We start from the raw sequence: 20919 nt of genomic DNA, 5'->3' as shown, positions 1-20919 counted from the left end.
ATGAAAAGTAATAATAATTTTATTAATTCGATCACTCGCGGGTGAATCGATCGATGGTGACATCAATTTTTATTTTCAATTTCATATTTAATATCCTTTATTGTATTCGAGTTTTTGGTTAATTTAAACATCGATCGTTGCACACATACGAATTTAAGTTTTTCTATCAAATAGTTAGAATCTTATTTGTTTTTAATCATCATACATAATGGAAAAAAATCTTACATTTGTACAGCCATCATATATATGTTACATTGAGATTACTCCTTAATTTTTTTTTTTTTAATGTATGCATATGTTTGTATGTAATTAACTGTTATTTATTAATGGATTGACAAATTTAGATTATTCGGACATTTCTGTTTCTTATTGAATTTTCAATATTTACTTTAACAGATGATAATGAAATTATTAAAATTTATCAGTTAATACATTTATTTATTTAATGTCAATATACTAAAGGTAATGTTTTATATCATATTAATTAGTACTGTTTTTCAATATCAATAGAACAGAATTTTCCGAATATCTTAATGAATCCAATTCATGATAAATGCAATAATTAATTTCATTTACATGAAATCATGAAAAATTAAAATAATCTCGACAAATTGGAAATTTGTTGTTCAACAATTATTATGTTTATTTAATAATTGCATGTAATACGTAAAAGAATCAAGAAGAATTGAAATGGTTTATTTTTTATTGTAAGTCCGAAAAAAGATGAGTTGAAAATAAAAGTATTAATCAAGATTGAAATCTCTACTAAATAATTCTAATGATATAATGAAATCTCATTATTTTTAAAGTTATTACTGGTGATTTTTACTATTTGTAATTCTTCACCTTTTTATGATTTCTGAAAATTGTTTACTTGAAAACATTTCATTTATTTTGAAATCGGGAAATTTTCTAAAAAATAAGAATCGTTGAGTAGCTAATTACGTTTACATTTAAAAACATTCAAATTATTATCGACATGATAAAAAAGAGGCATTTAATTTATTAATATCCTGAAAAATTATTTTTGTTTACGTGCTGGATAATCTTCAATAGTGTACGTTAATTCATAGTGAAATAACGTAGAACCAGATATTTTTAGAGAAGAGAAAAGTAATTTTCTTTGTTTTATCTAATACAATTTATAAACTGCTTATGAATGTTTTTCATTTTAATCGTACATTAACATTATCTACTCGCACTGCTCTGCCTGTTATAAAAAACATTGTCGAAAATGGATTCATTTTTGTAACTATTTCTTCTTATTTTGTTTCTTTTTTTCTACATTCTATACACTAATATACAAAGTATGCAATCTGTTTCATATTTATTCATTCATATGCTTGGCCATCCCACTTATCTAAATACATATTATCGTTTGTCAGTGATACACAATTTTTTCCTTTTATTATTATGTTTTCTGTCATGTAAGTGGAATTCAACATCTCATCATTATATTTCTTGGATTCTTTTTTTAACACGAAGAAATATCTTTAACAACGATTATAACATGATTATTTTTGAGATCAAATTTTAATTACATGTTAAATTAATTTAACAAAAGATTGACAATATTTAAATAAAGATATGTTGTTAAAAGATACTTATCGGTGTTATGATTATATTCACAACATTTGTAAAGTTATATACGAAAATTAAATTGTGAACAATTTCAACTATATACAGGTTATTACATTAACGACAAATAAAAACTATTAACTGCATTTAATGATGATTTCTAGTTTCATTCAATTGTGTGTGACTTAATTGAATAGCGCGCTACTGTACATCAGTCTTAATATCAGGACGCACTATCCTTACATAGATGATTTGATTGAAGAAATGTTTATATTTTTGTTAATAAACAGTTGAAATTTTTTTAAGTGATGGAACATGATCATGCACGTACGGAATTATAATCATAATAATGATTATTATTTCTTTATAAGTATTTTTTTTTGTTTTTTTTTCTTTTTTTTCAAACTTACTACATTAATTTTTATATTTTGGTTTATATAACAATATGTACTAAAAGTGGGAGGTCACAGATCTTCAATGTATATATATAATACAATCAGCGTTTATAGTAATAGTAATAATAGTAATAAAATCATATACAATTGTTACAATATTACTTATTATATGTATCGTTATATCGACCAGTATTCTAAAATGTTTAGGTATACATATACAGATATATATTTATATATTTATATATGTATATTTATATTTATAAACACAATATTCATACGAATTATGCAAACAATTTATAAAATATTTCCCAAGTGTTACAATGCAAATAAGAATCCTCGAAGCATCACCCAGGGTTGCTATAGAATAATTCTATGAAATATGAATTCATGAAAATGAATAAAAAAAAATTTTAATTAACAATGATGAAAAATTAAATATTACAACGACTAATGAAATAAATTCGATTAAATTTTTTTACTTGAAAAAAAAAATTTAAGTCAATTGGCACGTTAATGTGTTACAAAAAAAAGCGTCGAATTGACATTTACATTACTTTATTACAAAAATTATTTAATGTATTTTTAAATAATGAACAATATACAGAAAGTTGTAATGATTTATACTTTTAACAATTATTTACAGCGATGTCAATTTAGTGAGACATATTCTCCACTTTTAAATGTAAATAAATTTGAAGTAAAATAAACTGTTGAGATAAACAAAAAATTGAATTTGTCGCTAATAGTTCTTAAATATACTTTTGCTACATTTTTTTTTTTTTACTTCATCATTTTGATGATTTGTTTATACGTTAACCTGATAAAATTGTAGCAATTAGACATATTGAAATAATGTAATTTAGTAGAGAAAATACTCAATTTCATACATAAGAGAAAAATTAGCGACTGATTAACAACCAAACGAAAGAAAAATCATTTTTATATCATTTTATGAATACAAAAATAACTTAAAATTTTTTTCATTTTCAAAATTATTTGCTGATTATTTATCCAAAAACCTGTATAAAATATAATGAAATATTTTATTCATTATTAATGGAGAATATTATTATTTCGAAAAGCCGAAAAACGTGCAATTTACAAAAAATTTTTTTGGCATAAACGAGTAAAATGAAAGTAATATTTGTGGAGATCAAAAAAAGTTGTGTATTCATGTAATTATGAATGAAATGAATTTTCTTTTTACACAATCCGTTGCCATTGAGTTTAAATAAAATAAGAATAATAATTATAGTAATAATAACTTTTAATAATTAATTTCAATATTTTGCGCTATATAAAAAATTTACATTTTACATATGGGATTATAATGAAAAAATAATTTAAACATTTTCATTTTGTAACTGAGACCAAACTTACATAGATAAAGCGATAAATAGTATTAAGATCACTACAAACATTATTTTTAAGTATTACAAATAGAAAATAAATTGGAAATCGATTAAAGAGAGGATATTGGGTCGATGTCAAAGATTCTACATCATATTCATAAATTATTATATGCGAATGTTGCTTACGTTTCATACATGTATGTATATGCAAATATATATATGGAAAAAGTGCTTAGCGCTATAAATATAGCATTAATGAACGATACAAGAATCGCACTAATTAATAATATTACAATATTTAAAATAAACGAGTAGTTGTCAATATTGAAAAAAAATTATAATTATTTTGAAACAATGAATTTCCATATAATAATACGCTATATAAAACAGTTACCAATTTTTTATGTATTCACTTTTTAATTAAATATATTAATAATTATTAATTTTACCATTAGAACTCTGACGACATGTAACATCATTATATTCATTTTTATAAATGATGAAACACTTATCAATTTACAGATGACGAGTGATTTACAAAGGATTAAAGAATTGATTGAATTCCTTAATTGTTGTTACACTCTTATACTGATTACACATTTTTATAATTTTGTAGTTTCACAATTTATTACATTAATCGATGCGGTTGATCTTTAGATAGATTTTGTGGAATGTCTATTCCAATTCATCGCAGTGATATTACTGTTCTCTAAGGCTTTTATTCGACATTGTTTCAAGTTAATTAATAGTAATTCACCGCAGTAATTATTTTATACAAATTCATCGAGAGAAAAAAAATTTAATTACTTTGAATTATTCAGTTGAATAATTCGTAGGAGGAAAAATAGAGGGAAAAAGAGCATCCTAAAATTTTGTCAATTTTATTATTAAATCGTTATATACAATATGATACAAAAAATATGCCAGAAATTCTCTTCTTCACTACTTTCCTCTGTTTTATTTTATCTTTTTCTCTATATAAGAATATCACAAAAGCCGTCGAGTTGCTTTTATTTACTTTTACTTTTATTTCACATCTAAATTATAACGAAATATTACATGTATTATACAAGAAAAATGCAACTCGAGTTAAATTCTTGTTAAATCTAGTGTTCTTCGTCATCTTTAATAAGAATAAATGCGTTTGAAAAGTCATTAATCGACATTATTTTATTTATAAGAAATGGCAGATGAATTTGTTGTACATACTGGATGTTAAAAATTTTTCTTATCATTAATCTGAGAAAAAAAATTCATAAAACCACACTTAAATGAACGTTTAAAGAATCGATTATTTAATCAAAATATGAAATTTCAAACACAAAATTTATATGATAATTACTGCGAGAATATTATCATTGATAAATATAAGATCTGTCTAATAAAAGCCTAACGAGAATGTTCTTTAGAGATAAATAAATACAAAAAACGATGTGATGTAAGACAAAATAAACATCTAAGATTGGATTTAGATCAGTATTTTGTATGAAACTATTCAAATTATTTTTTTTTCTTGTAAAAAAGCATTAACAATTTTGCGTTTCATTTTTTTTTCTTTACAATATACAATTTAATTTAAATTTATCGCAATATTTAATATTGATCATGCTTTTCGATTGGATTGATTACTGCTAGAGCATTATCTCTTTGTCAAATAAAGTTTTTCTATTTTACAATGAAGTCATTTGAATGGATGAGGGGATTTACTTGTACATAGGAATAAAAAATGATAAATGTTTAAATCAATTTTTTGTTCTGATTTGAGTTATCGTAGAACAAGTTTAAATGATATTTTTTTAAATTTAATTTAACTGTAATTAATATAATACACGATATTCACAAGCTTTGTTTAAAAGGATTTAATAGTCTCACAGAAGATATTTATATATAATATGTATATATATATATATATTTATATGTTTATAAAAAAATTTTGTTTAATTAAGCAGAAATATTTAAAGTTACTCTGATCTCACGACATTGTGTGTACGTGAAAAGGTATGGTTGCCGTTTCTATACATCTCGTTATTCATTATTTATATCACAATTTACAAAATTCACGCGGAGGAACAGGGGACGAATATACCTATTTTAAATTATTTAAAAACCTCTTTTTGTATATGAACTCTTGATTTTTACGCTCATGTGTAAGAATTTTGTTTTTAAATGAAGCTATTTAATTGATTTTCTTATTAAATTCGTTCTACATCCGTATATAGCTTCCATTGATCGTGTTAATAATTATTTAAAGCAAAAATAATTAAAATAAAAGCAAATGAGGATCAAAGTATTGATTAATAGTAAGAACAGTAAGTTTCACTGTCGCTATCATCTTTCTAATATTTAAATTTTGTCATCTGTAACTCCATAATTTTCTAAAAATATTTGTTGACATCATTTCCTTTTTTCCTGCAAACACATTTGATAATATTTCAATATATGTATGCAACATTCAAGCTCTAATAATCGCTATAAAGTAATTACTCATTTCTATAATTCTGCATTAAGATCAAAATTGTTAAAAGATATATAAACGTTTAACGAAAAAAAAAAAAAATATATGAAAATGAAATAGAATATATATATCGACTTATTTAATCGATATCTTACATTTCTTTAAACGCCAAAGTAAAAGAAAATTATTTTTAATATATAACTGAAAGTTTTTCAGTGTAAATAAATGAGAGAAAAGCCTCAGTTTAGTAAAGAGGCAGGTTAAACATTTTTTTAATGAAAAATGGATAAGCAAAAAATAAAATTAAGCTTGAATTCTTCTTTCGGAAAAAAGCTTATTAAGCAGTAATTATTCGGTTCATTTCTGGCCGAATTTAAAATAATTATCATACGTAAAAAGTATGATGAAAAATCGGATAATGAAACTTTTTAATGTACTTCATTTTTTTAAACATTCTTTTCATTCTTCTTCTAATAGCATCATGTAGTTTTTAAAATTTTTCAATTTTTAAATATTCATCAAAATTGTTTTCAATTAAGAAATATGTTTAAAAATTTCTATTATCAAAACAATTTTAATAAATATTTGACATTATAAAAAAACGGAATTTGTCCATTTTATCATCAAAATTATATTGAATGTTTATTTGGATAAATTAATGATGTCATTGGCTGTGAAGAGCCATTGTTTAATTTTTTGATTTAAAGAAAAAAATGATCAAATTTGTAGTTTTATAGAACCTGTGTCGATTGTTGAGTAGGTGTTGGCACAGAACCAGCAACTGATGTAGGTGGTCCAATAGGTCCAAGATCGCTTGACGTATTTGATGTATTAGCAGGTGTTGATACTCCCATAGCTGATGCTGTCTTCATGAAAAATTTTTCAAGCTTAACAATGATGTGCTTACCATATGTGTACTTTCGAAGACTACTAAGATGCGGTCGTATTTTATGCATTAGCACTTTGCGTTGTGCTGGTTCAGCAACGTCAATCATTTTTTGAACTACATAATTTGCATACTGATCCTTCATCATTACATTGAGAGCACTGCGAAAAACAAATATCATGTAAATTGAACTATTTTATTAAATAATAAAATGAATTTCAAATAACAATGATAATACTTACTTGTCATTAAAACCACATACTTCTTCTATTAGAACAGCACGTTCTTGTCTTGTAGCATGAGTAACGCATTTTTCAACAACATTACTCGCAAATTTATGTTGGGATAAAGCAAGCACTTTTCCTCGAACACTATTTATAAGCTGAGCTTTATCTTCAATTTTTCCGTGTTCAAGCACGTGTTGAATAACATAATTTCCATATTGATCTTGAATTAATTGATCTGTCGCTAAATGCAGTTCTTGAAGTATTCCTTGAGTCTGTTCTGGTGTACAGTGTTCTAAAATACGTTGAATAACTCGGCAGCCGTATGGATGAGTACTCAAAGAGTACACCTGTCCAGCAAATGCGCCAATAACAAATTCAAGTGCTCTAGGCTCTACACATTCGATGCATTTTTGAACGACGTGATTGCCATTTTGATCTTTCACACATTTCAAAACGTGACCATCTAGCTCACGAACAATCTCTTGTTGTTGTTCAGGACCAATAGATTCCAATGCTTTTTGAATTACTCGACAACCATACATTTGAAGAGCCAAAGGCAATACATGACCTCGTACCTAATTGAATACATATTCAATCATATTAATTGTTTACAATTTTTATTTCATTTCAATTAATTCAAATTATTATCAGAATTTATTATTTATCATTTGCAATATCAATTGACACGCAAAAAGTATCATCAGTTTAATACAAGTATTAATTTTACAAATATTATTTATATAATTACCTTTTGAGCAAGAGTGGATTTTTGTTCAGGCGTACCAAATTCAAAGAATTTCTGAATAACATAATTTCCAAAAACATCAGTCATAAGTGAATATGCAGAAGAAAGAATTTCTTGAAAAACGAGCTGCTTTTCTGCTGCTGATGCACGCTCAAGTTTTTGCTGAATGAAACGTGAGCCATGCTGATCTTGACTGAATTCAACAATATGATTCGCAAGATCTCGTAATTGAAGACTTGGAAAACTAAAAAAAATAAATTATCAAGTTATTTGATGATAAAGTTTAAGCGATGTATTTTATAAAGAAACAATAAATAGATATTGTATTTCAAATGATATCATAACAGTTCAAATAAATTGGAAAATGTTTACAAACCGATTATTTCTAAAATCTTCAAGTAGACGTGAACGACCTGCTCCTTTATCTCCTACACCTGAAGTAGTACCACGTCCAGGCTTTCCGACCAAATTTGGAAAGAGAGAGCTACTAGATCCAAATACTCCATTTGCTGTTAAGGTAGGCACAGTACTTGTTCGGAATTTAGCTTCAGCACCTGGAGCTGCTGATACTCGACTAGGTCCTCCAACTAATCCACCTAAAGAACCACCAAGAGTAGGAGGTGGTGTTAAAGACAATCCCAAGGGACTAGGTGAAGCCGTTACAGTTCCTGCATAAACATAATAATTAAAATAATTAATTATATGCAAATATTTCATCTATTTATAGTTGAATTTTTCAAATAGAGTGAAAATGAGGCCAATCGATGAAAGGTCAGTTATCTATGAAATTCATGAGAAATTAAATGAATTTCAAAGTCGTTATCCTTGCATTTAAGTTTGGATTTCAAATGAGAAATTTTTTATAATAAATGATGATATGATGGAGAAATTATTATGAAAATATCTCTATTAAAAATACTTTTATATCATAGTTTTACCTAAGGCACCATAACTTTGTGGCCATTTTCCACGGCTGTACTCTAGACTTGGACTAAATGCTGATGTATTTCTATCAAATGAATCTCGTCTTCCTGTTGATGATGCACCAAGTCCTAAACCTGATAAATTATATGAAGAATAATTCATAAATATTATAAAATAATCGTAGTGAAATAATTTAATATTACATTGACGTCAAGTTAGAGACTATACAAAAAACATGCACATAGAAAGATTAATTGATTTGATTCATTGATTGATGATTATATACAACAACAGAGCAAACTTATACCTGTGCTCTGTAGTTGAGCCGGCGAGCCAAGGGCACCAAGTGGTGAACCACCGTAGCCCAAAGCTGCTAAACCAGCTGCAAGTCCCGTACCCTGTTGTTGTGCTTGTTGTACAGCAACCGCTTGAGCTTGAGCTATCACTGCCGCACTTCCGGCCGCGAGACCTGCACCAAAAGCCCATTACCCAAATGCAATTTTTAGTATGTCATTATTAGAAGCTATTGATTCAATATAATATTAGTTACATTCACATTTTCTTTGGTATTTATTTACGTCACTAAGTTATTTCATTACTACAAGTATTAGACAAAAAATGTTTGTATACCTGTACAAGTAGTTACTTTTAATTAATTACAATTACAATTTTAGTATTAAGGTTAAATACTTTTATATGAATTAAAATTTACATAAGTTGATGTACAAATACTGATTATTTAGTTATTGAACTTTTATTATGTGAAAAAGTATAAAAAGAATCATACCCAAACATTCGCCTGGAGTAGCATTGCTGTGGGATGTTGAGGTAGGCTGTGAATATAGACTTGGTGGAGGTGGTGCTTGGGGTCCTGGTGGTGGTTGAGATGGAGCTCTGTTAACGAGAACAGGTGCTGGACTCACCAACCTCATAGGCGTAGCAGCAGATCCTAGACCTCGTACTCCACCCATTAAAATCGATCCATTTTGATCATAGTAAGCTGGTATTACTTGGTATTGTCCTTGTACCTAAAGTTTAAAAAAATTATAGATCATTTCATGAATATAAATTTCAACTACATAATATTATCAAAAATGTTTAGAAAAAGATTCGACCAATTTAATTGTGATACTTACTGTTTGTGCAAGATTATTAGCACTATCTTGTGCTGCAGCAGCAGCTGCGGCTGCAGAAGAAGGTGTTAGTGGTCTTCTAGGTGGTGGTGGAGCTGCAGCTTGCGGTGGTGCTTGTGGCAGTAAACCTGCTGGATAAACCCAAGGACCAACTCCATAATATTGTGGTACAACTGGTGGTGCACCAGCTATTAAAGCACCCACATATGGTTCTTGTCCACTTATTACTGTATATGGAGCTGTTGGAAAGTTTTGTTGTTGTTGCTGTTGCTGTTGTTGTTGTTGCTGCTGAGCTTGAGAAGCAAGATATTGTTGTTGCTGTTGCTGCTGTTGTTGGAGTAGTTGTAGCTGTTGAGGAGTAGCTCCTTGAGGCTGACTACGAAACAGTTGCTGAAATAAATGCAAATATATTTATTAATATTCAGGTCCTATTTAAATGTTATGTAAAATTCATATTTTTTTCTGTATGTAGGATTATTTCCAAATAACTTGAATTTTCATTCATATCGGCAAAATTTATACAAGTTAACAACCGTTGAAGAATAAGTCAATGACCTATCGCGGACATTCACCGGTAACATGTTTGCCTTTATGTTAACCGATAGGCTGCTCTGAAGTTACTTTGGACGTTAATTGAGTACTAACGGTAGAATGAAATTTGGTCGGCTATAGTGTAAACTAGTAAATTAAAGGATAGGACAGGATAATGATTCCTGTTATCAAGGTATTTTTTAAGATAAAAATCAAAGTTACTTTGTTGACAACATGAGGAAATTTAAAAAATACTTGAGTAAGAAATAGAAGATATGCATCTTTGATAAATGCAAGCATTTACATAAATTTTATTGACTACGGCCTTGAGAATGGTCGTGATTATTAAAGCATAAAGATTGGTTACTTTCTTATCGAAAACATTGTGCATACGGTTGTGGAATCGTAACGCTTTTCGACTACGTAATTTCAATAACGTAAGGTTGAAACTCAACGATTCGTAACACGACTTACTTCTAAGGCCAAAAAAATACGAGTTAACGATGCATTTCGACTATTGACCTTAGCCTTGGTTCTACTTGACTGACATTATTTATAGTTTTATTAAATCATAAATGAATACAACTTTTTTTAACATACATAGATAAAAATCTCTGTAATTATATCTCAACCCTCATTAATAATTGAAATTTAAGTATAATAATCTCTGACTAATTAGCCATTACAATGTGACGTAACTTTATAAAAGAATAATGCTAAATAAAAAACAGTAATGAAAATAAAAAATTGGCAAGTTGATTTCTTAACTCGTTAGTCAGCAAAAAATGCGTATTAGGAAAAGGTTAATGACCTACGGATGGGTGAATCATACACGATTGTAAAATTTAAGGTTTCTTTCTGCACAAAGTTTTAATACATGGGTGATAGTAACTATTGGTGAGACAATTATTGATTTTTCAGTATCAGATTCAAGTTTACAGTATATGATTAAGCTGAATAAATTGAAATTCATTTAAATTAAAAGATGAATCATTAAAAAAAACATATTCAAAACAATTGTACCGCTAGGTAGACAAAATGAAGGTAATATAAAATGTCTTTTAAGATGTAAATGATACTACTAGTATTCGTGATTTTTACTGTATAATTTAATCATTGAATAGATAGTAAATTTTTGTAAATCACTTCCTTACATTACAAATTTTATGACTGTAAGGATGTTATGGTTATTGATAATAAATTATTTATAACTGCAAATTTTTAGGTTTTTTTTTTCTTGTAAAAACATATAAACTAAAGTACTAATTAAAATCACATTGTATTGAAGAATTGTTTAGAGAAATGAAGTGTCTTTTAAATTTTTTATATAAATGATACCGTTGACCAGCAGAAAAGATAAAAAATTACGACTCAAACTGTGTAATCATAAGAAGCCCGTTACTTAACCGCGGCCTAAAGATCCGTTAGCTTTGCCTGGCATTCATGAGTAGAATACAAAATATCTTGTAGCAAAGTTTAAACTTTTATACAGATAATAAATAAAAAATTGATTTTTAAAACACAAAAATAGACGAAATAAATAACTTGATTGTTATTTAGTTGTCTATACGTCAATATTAAATAATTGAGATATTTGAATTCGATGAAAATTACGATTGTACAAGTAAATTGTTCAAGTTCGCGTTATACACACGTGAAACCGGTTTTGTTGGTCTCGTGACTCTTAACTATCAGTTTGTTGGACTTCTCGTGTCTTAAATGGTCTTTTAGTAATCTATGTTTTTCCTGGTACTATTTTTGAAAATAAGTATACTTTTTATTACAAAAGTGATTTCACAAGTGCATAATATCTTTTTTGATTATTTATTATTTAAAAACTTTCAACAAGAGCTTGACAAGATATAGTCTAGTAAAAACACTGTCATTTAGTCAATAAAACATATATCATTCATCACATGAACAACTTTACTTTTTAATCTATATATATATATTTATTTTTTAATTAACTGAATACGATCTCCAGTAAATAAATATTTACTGAAATGAGTATTCTTTTCGTTTAAATGAGTACATCAATGTAATTCTAGGGTCAGAAAATTTTATTCCCTTATCCTCCCTCGTGTGGTATAACATCCGTAAACATCCTGAGTGTTAATTAAGTTAATTTAGTGATTTATTGATTAATATATATATACCATGTGTCACTAGATCAAATTAAAAAAATATTTAATTAAAAACTTTTCCCAATCTCATGATGTTGATTACTAAAGCTTCTTTTATATTTTATATCTAAAATAACAACTTAATTTTTAACTCTCAATGACGTAACGTATGTTTCAATATTTGTTTAATATTTATTACTCTTATATTTGATTAAACCTATGATTGTTTCGTAGCTGTTTATATTATCTCAAAAACTTATGAACACATATCTAAATATGTTTTTTCTATGGAAGAATATCTGTTATTATTATATTTATATCAAAGATGATGCTTACGATAAATACGTAGATATAGTAAATGGGTGAGGCTAGTTACTCCATTAGATCAAGGGTTCGAACCACACCCTAAAAGTCAATTTCATAATAAAATCTACGTCATTTGGCTAAAAGCTACCACCGCCTCCAAAGATATCAGGTAACAAGGGTGTGTCAGGATATACTTATCACGCAATTCTTCAAGTTCTTATAAAGTTAATGCTCTTCTGCATTTTACAAATCAAAATGCTCAGTGCAATATGTCACCTGTGTATTCTTCAAGTCTCTGAGTCGACTTGAAGCAACTGTCGGATTTTCAAGTTGATATATTGAGCAGGTTGATTGGAGGAAAATAGTCTAGAGTGAAACAAAATAAAAGAATAACGATGGCAAAGAGGAAAAGCAACGAAGGGGGTTTGTTTAATTGAATTTTGCAACTAGGCTAACGTCTAACAGGAAAAGCCGTGACACGACCTCGCAGATAATTCTACAATAGCTATTGTCTAGTATCACGAGCACCCGTACATCAACTCAATCCCTTAGTAATCGAGGATTACACATTTTTTATAATACAAAACACTAATATGAACATTTCTATTCACTTGTATCTTTCTGTTGGCTATAAAATGGATTATATGTAATCATTTATAATTCTATTAAATTTGGTTAATAATCATCATGTGAGACGACACGGATACAATAGATGACTAATACAAGGTGTAAGTAAACTTCAGAGTATTAGTCAATACTGTAGCGTGCTGAATAATTCATCACTATTATTTGTACTTTTTTTTTTTAGCGTCTAAATAAGTGATTTAACTACAAAGTTTTTCCATCAGAAAAGTACATAAAAAAGAGGAAATACATTGATTGACTTGGAAGTAATGGGAGGGATGGTGACGGAAAAAAGTGTACATAATACGGACACGCTTTCCTAACAAAAGAGACACGCTTTCTCGAATCATCGGCAGATATGATCGTTAATTACTAACTATTCAACAAACTTAATTATCACCATTAAACTTGAAAACTCCCTCCCTCTACTCATATATATATATTTTTTTAATTATGTGTAAAACCACGAGATGTGTTAAGCTTCCTTTTAATCTTCTTAATGAAGTATTCAGTAGATATATATATATATATTTTTTTTATGTTCTGATGTTTTTATTTTTTTATTCCTGATAATGATGATAATTTTTACTGTTGCTTGATAAGGTATTATTTGTCACGTAATGAAACTATAGACAGAAAAAATTATTCCTTACGTAGTTAATTTTATTAAAATATCATTTTCATTGAATAAGAAAAAAATCATAAATTTTTAATTAAAAGTTTTGTCTATCGAAAGTTATTTCTATAGAATTAATTTCAAGGAAAATCAGTTAAATTTCAATATAAACTAGGAATATTTCTTTTTAATAACTAATTTTCAATTAAGTATAGATAAAATATAACAATAGTTCGAGAACACTGATGTTCTTGTGTCAGTTTAGGTTTGATAAAGCGTCGCAGAGCGACCAATTTGTTTTATTAGAGTGTTGAAATACAACACAAGGCGTCAGATAGGCGCAGGATGTAATGGCAACATTAAACCATCCTCGTCACTACACGTTTACGATGTCACATCAGTATCTACAATATCTTGACACCCTGTGGATCTTATTAACGAACAATTACTCCAATTTAAACACTATTTGTTTGTTCATACTTCATTATTATGTTATTATTCATCCTAATTAGTTGGAAAATATTGTTTATTATTATTTATATAATAAGAAAGTATGTTAATTAACTGTGCCACACAGCTATGAATCCTTTTTATATTCAATACAGTGATATTCACAGTATCCAATTGGTATTCTAGAATTTGTTTCGAATCCCTCGAGCGATGGAACACGATCGGATGGTATACAGCAAATTGATCACCATACAGAAGATGGAAGGTACACAATATAGAACACGCATGTATGTCTTTATAAATGGGTGGTGCAATCAGATGCATGTGCATGTGGCAAGATAGCAAAGTAGAAGAGATTCAGTCTGGTTACATCGATGACGACTGTACCAGACAGATATACCAGTTCTTTGTGTTGCACGAAAAGAAGTTGGATTTTTCTTGGAGAAATCGGAGCAATTGAACGAATACTGTAGAACATTCTACTGGCCGACTTTTTTTTACTGTTTCTACTAAACAATGATCCACTCGACTATAAGAGTTCACAATACACTTTAAATAGCTAATTTATTATTTCTTCTCAATTTTATTTGAATAATGATGATTACCATAATAATTATATACAATGAAGATATTTAAAATAAAAGAAAAAATCACGTCAAAGAGATCTACTTGATACTTTAAATCAATACGATGAAGTATAAGAACACAAACGGGAAGAAAAAGGAGTAAAAGATTCAAGTGTTTGATAAACGAATAAGGCCTTGATTTTACCATGCCCAAGAGACACCTTAAAGACAGTATGAATATTTTAAGAGGTTGGATACAACCTTTATAAAAATACTGCAACCTTTTAAAACAGTCGTGATAATAATGGTATTGTATCAAATAATTATATTGTTGACATTATAAAGTCAAATTATCATAAAAGACTGTAAAATCTTTTTTCTCGGTATTTTTTTTTTTTTTTTGACAAACAAATAATAAATTATACTAGAGAAATTAGTTTCTTTGTGATTATTGTAAATGCATGAATAAACTTTCCATATTTCTATAAATGTTATAAGTTAGAATGCATATATGTATAACTAACAAAGAATAGAATGTGTGTTGAAAAGATTGTTCGTACCAACTCCCGACGTATTTTCGTCGTTCTTTCTCCCTCTTCAACTCAATAGATATACATCGACGTTGATGCTACTATATGATGCATAATCGATTTACAAAACTAACATCATCAATAACAACAGAAATAAATAAATATCATTCTTTCCCTTAATATTGACTCTATTTTTAGACCATCGTGATAAAAATAATAATCCTTCTTAATGCAATCATTATTATAAATTCGAAATTTTTATATTAAATGGAGTTTTTGTAGATTTTAAAGAAAGTATATTTAAATATGAATGTTTAACAACTTAATAATTAACTAAAAAATAACTATGACAATTTTGAAAGTATTAATAAATATTTATTTTAAAAAACAAATATTGAATCATATGTAAAGATGAATAATATTAATATTTTTCATAGCAGTTTTTAAAGGATAAAGTTTCAGTCGTGTATATTTTAAAAGTCAACCAAAAAGTAAGAAGAAAATGGTTGAACTCCGATCGTAAATGCCTACAAACCGTTCTAGTCGTCTGTTTACGATGAAAATAAATAAAACACAAAGTTGAAAGAAAGACTTGGGGTTTTATTGACTGCACTTCTATTATACTAAAAAACAACTCTAACTGGACTTTTGAATGTGAAGTATTTTTCTGCTATAACATTTCAATACTTATATTGAAAATGAAGTCATCAAAATTAGAGAAATAAAAATCGCTTTGGCAAACTATTCCAATTAGAGGAACGATGTAATATTATACGAACAAGTGATGGAACATACGAATTCATTTCAAAAAGATGTATTTTAATCAGGACACAAGTGTATCCAATATTGTAAATCGATCAATTCCTACATTTAGATTCCTTCATTACTTAATCTTGTATGATCTCTTTTACCAGAACATTGAACTTTTTTATTCCTTCAAATAATGTAATTAATCAATTGATCAATCAATAGACACCTTTGATAATGAAAATTCTTTATCTCTAAATAAGAAGGTTGTTGTAAAATCAGTGAAATGTAATTAATGCACTTCATCTTATCTTCAGAAAAATTTCCAAGATTAAACTCTCAAAGATTTTTTCCTTTAAAGGTGGATATTTCTAAAGTGAATTTATACTATACATGATGACAACTTCTGTTCAGGGTATGAGTTTCCGTTTCCTCCGTGAAATTCTTTGAAAATTACCCTGAGAAAAAAAACTTGAGACTCTAACCGTCTTAATCATCAAATATTTCGTCTCCAAATACCAAGTTTTTAACAAAGTAATCGTTGAAAAAAAAAAGAAAAAAAGAAAAGAAATAAAATATCACAGTGGATTCTAATATTAAAAATTTTAAAATACAACAAAAATGATTTAGTTTCAGTTTACTTGACATTTTCAAGTATTTAATAATGTATTTATCTTGTTATTAATGATTCATTAGTAACAATAAGTAAAGTATAACAATGAAGAAAGAGTGGCAATTTAAAATAGTAGCAAAGAGTGTGTGTTGTCGCAAACGTGAGAGCGTTTCGTTAGTTAATCTCAGAGTAAGTCTATTCAGCAGAAATGCGATACCACGGTAATAAGAGACACCCTAGCAATTATACACTTCCCTTATCCCCTTTGCCCTTCACCGCCACATATTCACCATGTATTCATCATCATAGGATCTACATACATAACTCTTGACTGTCTTGATTTTACTCTCCAGAGCTTTATAGATTATGAGAGGATATCATCCATGTTTTTCTTTTTTGTATTTAATTGCATATATTTTTTTTTTTTCTGCACGCATTTGTTTGTCTTAGTTACTCCTTTTTTTTATTGTATTCATTCTATATATATATATATATATCTACACACATAATATTACGTAGTACAATAGACGAGAAGTAAATTCTTAAGACGAGAAACCAGGTCGTGCGAAACGTCATGTCGATACACAACCGACGTTTGCTTCAACATTTTATCGTCTAACGAAACAGTTATATGCGGTCGCGTGACTGAAGTTCTATAAGGCGTGCCCACACTGTATGAAGCACTGAAGAATCACTAAACCTCACATTATTCTGGCTAAGCGTATCTGCGGTTTCTTAGAAATATATACAATGTGAAAAATGATAAAAGTTTTTCTTTTTTTTTTTTTTTTTTCAAAACCTTTTAATATTTTTTAAGATCTTGTGAACTATGAATAATACACCAGTACTATCTTTGGTGGTGGAGAGAAAATTTTTTCGGAATGTATTATCGTACTTCTTAGAATTCAGAATTGTTAAATTTCTGCAGTGATAGTGCAAGAAAAAATGTAAATTCGCTGTAATGTAGTATATGTACATAAATGACAAAGTAGAATAAAGAATATATGTATATATATTTATTTAAATGCATATGTGATATGTTCCACATAAGTGTATACTTTACTCTCTTATGTATATATATATATTGCGGTTGAATATTCGACAATTAAATATAAAATAAAAAAAAAAAATAATAATCATAAGTAGAGAATGAATAGAAAATGTTGAAGAAAAAGTACTGTTCGACCATTTCAACGCATGACTTTTTATACTGTACGTGTATGAATTTTAAATTGGAAAAAGTGAAAAAAGAAGTAAAAAATTAAAAGCGACGAAAAAAAAAAAGAAACAACGATTTTCGTTCTAGAACGTTATTGTCGTATGATAAAAAAAATGTCAAGCGCGAGCTTGAATATGACTGCAGGCTCAGGGAATTTTTTTTTTTTTTTGATCTCGTACAAATTCACAGTGCATTTATCTTTTTAATTTGTTTGTTTGAAAAGATTAAACGTGATATGTACTCCAAAAAAAAAAAAAAATCTAATACTCGTTTTTTTTATGACAAAAGTGTGATAAAACTTGAAGTTATCTGGTTAAATTACATATACTAAAAATTACCATTAGTCATAGCAAGTATGTATGTATGATAATAATTATTACAACAAGTAATGATATATAAAAGAATATATAAATGGGACGTTGGTTAATGAACGTCATGGAGTTATAGTCAGTGCAAACCAGACTTTGTCGACAGACGGTTTTCTAGGTGATCAATGGTGAATGGTTGGACAATAGCAGTATAGTAGACACCGCAATACCATAGAAACCAGTCTTCTATGTACAGCTGGAGCGTTGATTTCGCGTAGTCTGGCATGCTCAACACGACAGAAACCCAACTAAGCGTCAAAACATTCAATGAAAGACAAGACCAGCGGAAAAGTAAAGTTTGCAAAGAGATAAACGAAACATTCCGTGTCGTCAGTAGTCTGATAAGTCATCTTCCATCTATCTATACATAATAAAACCTCATGAAACTTTTTCTGTATTATTCTCCATAAAATAGTAAATATCAAGACATTGTTAAACATATTTTATTATAAAATAATACTGAAAAATTCATTTCAATTTTAAAATATAATTATGAATGAAAAATTTGCATTTAGTTTTGCTTAGAGTATCAGCTAAAGATTACTGAAAATTTTCATAGAATTTGATACTGGGTAGATATTTACATTGCAAATACTCAAAGATTGACGGTGCAAAAGCGAGTGAATTGTCCGCTCTTGTCTCAAATGCCCGTCAAATAATTTTTAACGTCTCTCTTTCTCTCTTCCTCGTATTTCACTTCTCTTATATGCAGTTGATAAAAAAAAAAAGATGACAGAAAGGACGAAAGAATAGAATAGAATAGAAGTGGGAAAAAAGTAAAAAAAAAGAATATGAATGAGCAGCAGTAACTAGAATTTATAAGATGATATAATTGAAAAATTAAACTTTTAAAATAATTATAATGATTAATGAATTATTTAAATGATAATACTATTATTGTTTATGTAACATTATTATTATAATTGATGATAAAATATGAAGAAAAAAAAAATGATTTGATATGTACAAGAGCTCTAACGGTATCAATATTCCATACTACATTTTATTTACTTCTTGTTCATCGTCTTCCTGTCCACTGATCGGATTCTGCAGGCTCTGAACGATAGTAACCTCGTTGGAAAAGATGAAGAAATGGTAAAATAAAATAAATAAAAAGAAAAAGTTATTAAATGGAAGCGATATAAATTGGAAGAGTAAGAGATGTTGGGAAAAAGATCAATGTCCTCCGGGCAAGTGGTTTTAAACGAACAGAAAGATGAGACAATAAAAAATGAAAAAGAAAAAAATTTGATTAAAAAAAAGCAAGTATCAATGTAATTCTCATGCTAGAAAAGTAATCCAAGTGAAAATAAATAAACAATTTTCAGATTGTAGTATCAATGTTGAACAAAATAACTATCACTTCTAAACATTTTTCATCTTTTTATACGTAATCTCACGAGTAAAACAAGACGAAATATATATATATATATATTACATAATCATTTGAAAATATTGTTTTATCAGATTCTTAACAAAACAAAACTTTTTCAATGTGAATATTTTCTTTTCAAAATTAAAAAATATTGAAATATAATAATTTGTTTTCTAGAGTTAATAGATTTTAAAAAGTAATAACTTGTAAAATTTTAATTATCAATTGACTGCATAATTAAAAAATTAACTCGTAAAAATTTGGATGAGAATGAAGTGAATGTGAAAAATAGTTGAAAGAGAGTTTTGTTAAATAGAAAAAAAATTCGTCGTTTGAAATTCGTAAAGAATGTTCTTACCAACACTAATTAGTGAATACGGTAGTGCTCGTCGGTGGGTAAATAATTAAGAGATGTGTTTGAAAAAACATTAAGAGACGGATCGAGCTTTGATTTAAAAGGGTTGGAAAAATTGCGATGTTTTATACCGAAACCACTGAAATGACACTCTTGCGCGTATAATTTTTTTTCTTTTTATTAAAAAAGATTCGAAGAAGAAAGAAAGATCATTCGTTTATATATATTTTTTGTAAAACATAAAAATTAATTATTGAGTAAAATAATTTATGTAATGTTATAAATTTATATTCAATTGAATCGTTTTTGTATTATTAAATATCCGAGCTGTTATAATATTTGATTCAAACAAATGGAAAATGAAGAATCATTAATTTTTTTAAGTTGAATAATTGTCAAACAGTACACTTAAGTATATAATTGCATTCATTCTATAAATTTCTCAATCGTTTTGTTGATTTCACAATAATAGGATTAATAAACGTAATTTGAAATGTTATTATTATTAATTGCTCATCGTGACGATTTTAGTCAACTTTACCTCTAATTATTGATTATTGATATAATAATTAAACAATCAAATAAGTAATTAAAATATCCCAATCAAGAAGCAATTTAAACATTCAAGTTTGACTTTCAAAAAATACAATATTAATCTGACAAAGCGTGAAATTATATCCATACTAATGTCTTTTTCATTACCAATAACTATTTTAATTAATTAATACATTATCATAATTTAACTGAATCTTTTATTAATTAATCACTTTAAAAAAAAGGCCTGTATTAAATTTGAATATG

The 20919-nt window shown here is 27.5% G+C and overlaps 1 protein-coding gene across 3 annotated transcripts in view; it reads right to left on the bottom strand.

Annotated features, from left to right (window-relative positions):
* Positions 1-3246: 3246 nt before the first annotated feature.
* The window catches only part of pum (pumilio), a 34599-nt gene continuing 16926 nt past the window's right edge, over positions 3247-20919 (bottom strand). For 2 of the 3 annotated variants that reach the window (XM_035079036.1, XM_035079038.1), the window contains 8 exons: positions 9699-10085; positions 9350-9590; positions 8870-9031; positions 8577-8696; positions 8015-8306; positions 7642-7882; positions 6909-7468; positions 3247-6827 (listed from right to left, as the gene is read on the bottom strand). In XM_035079036.1, coding sequence (XP_034934927.1) covers positions 6512-6827; positions 6909-7468; positions 7642-7882; positions 8015-8306; positions 8577-8696; positions 8870-9031; positions 9350-9590; positions 9699-10085 — 2319 coding nt within the window. In that variant the 3' untranslated portion in view covers positions 3247-6511. The remainder of the gene's footprint in view (positions 6828-6908; positions 7469-7641; positions 7883-8014; positions 8307-8576; positions 8697-8869; positions 9032-9349; positions 9591-9698; positions 10086-20919) is intronic. The other variant, XM_035079037.1, reaches the window with a different exon arrangement.

The sequence above is a fragment of the Chelonus insularis genome, unplaced genomic scaffold (assembly GCF_013357705.1).
Source record: "Chelonus insularis isolate UGA/USDA-ARS -01 unplaced genomic scaffold, ASM1335770v1 contig_208_pilon, whole genome shotgun sequence".
NCBI lineage: Eukaryota > Metazoa > Arthropoda > Insecta > Hymenoptera > Braconidae > Chelonus > Chelonus insularis.
The sequence above is the reverse complement of the archived record's forward strand: the minus strand, read 5'-3'. Positions and strand labels throughout refer to the sequence as shown.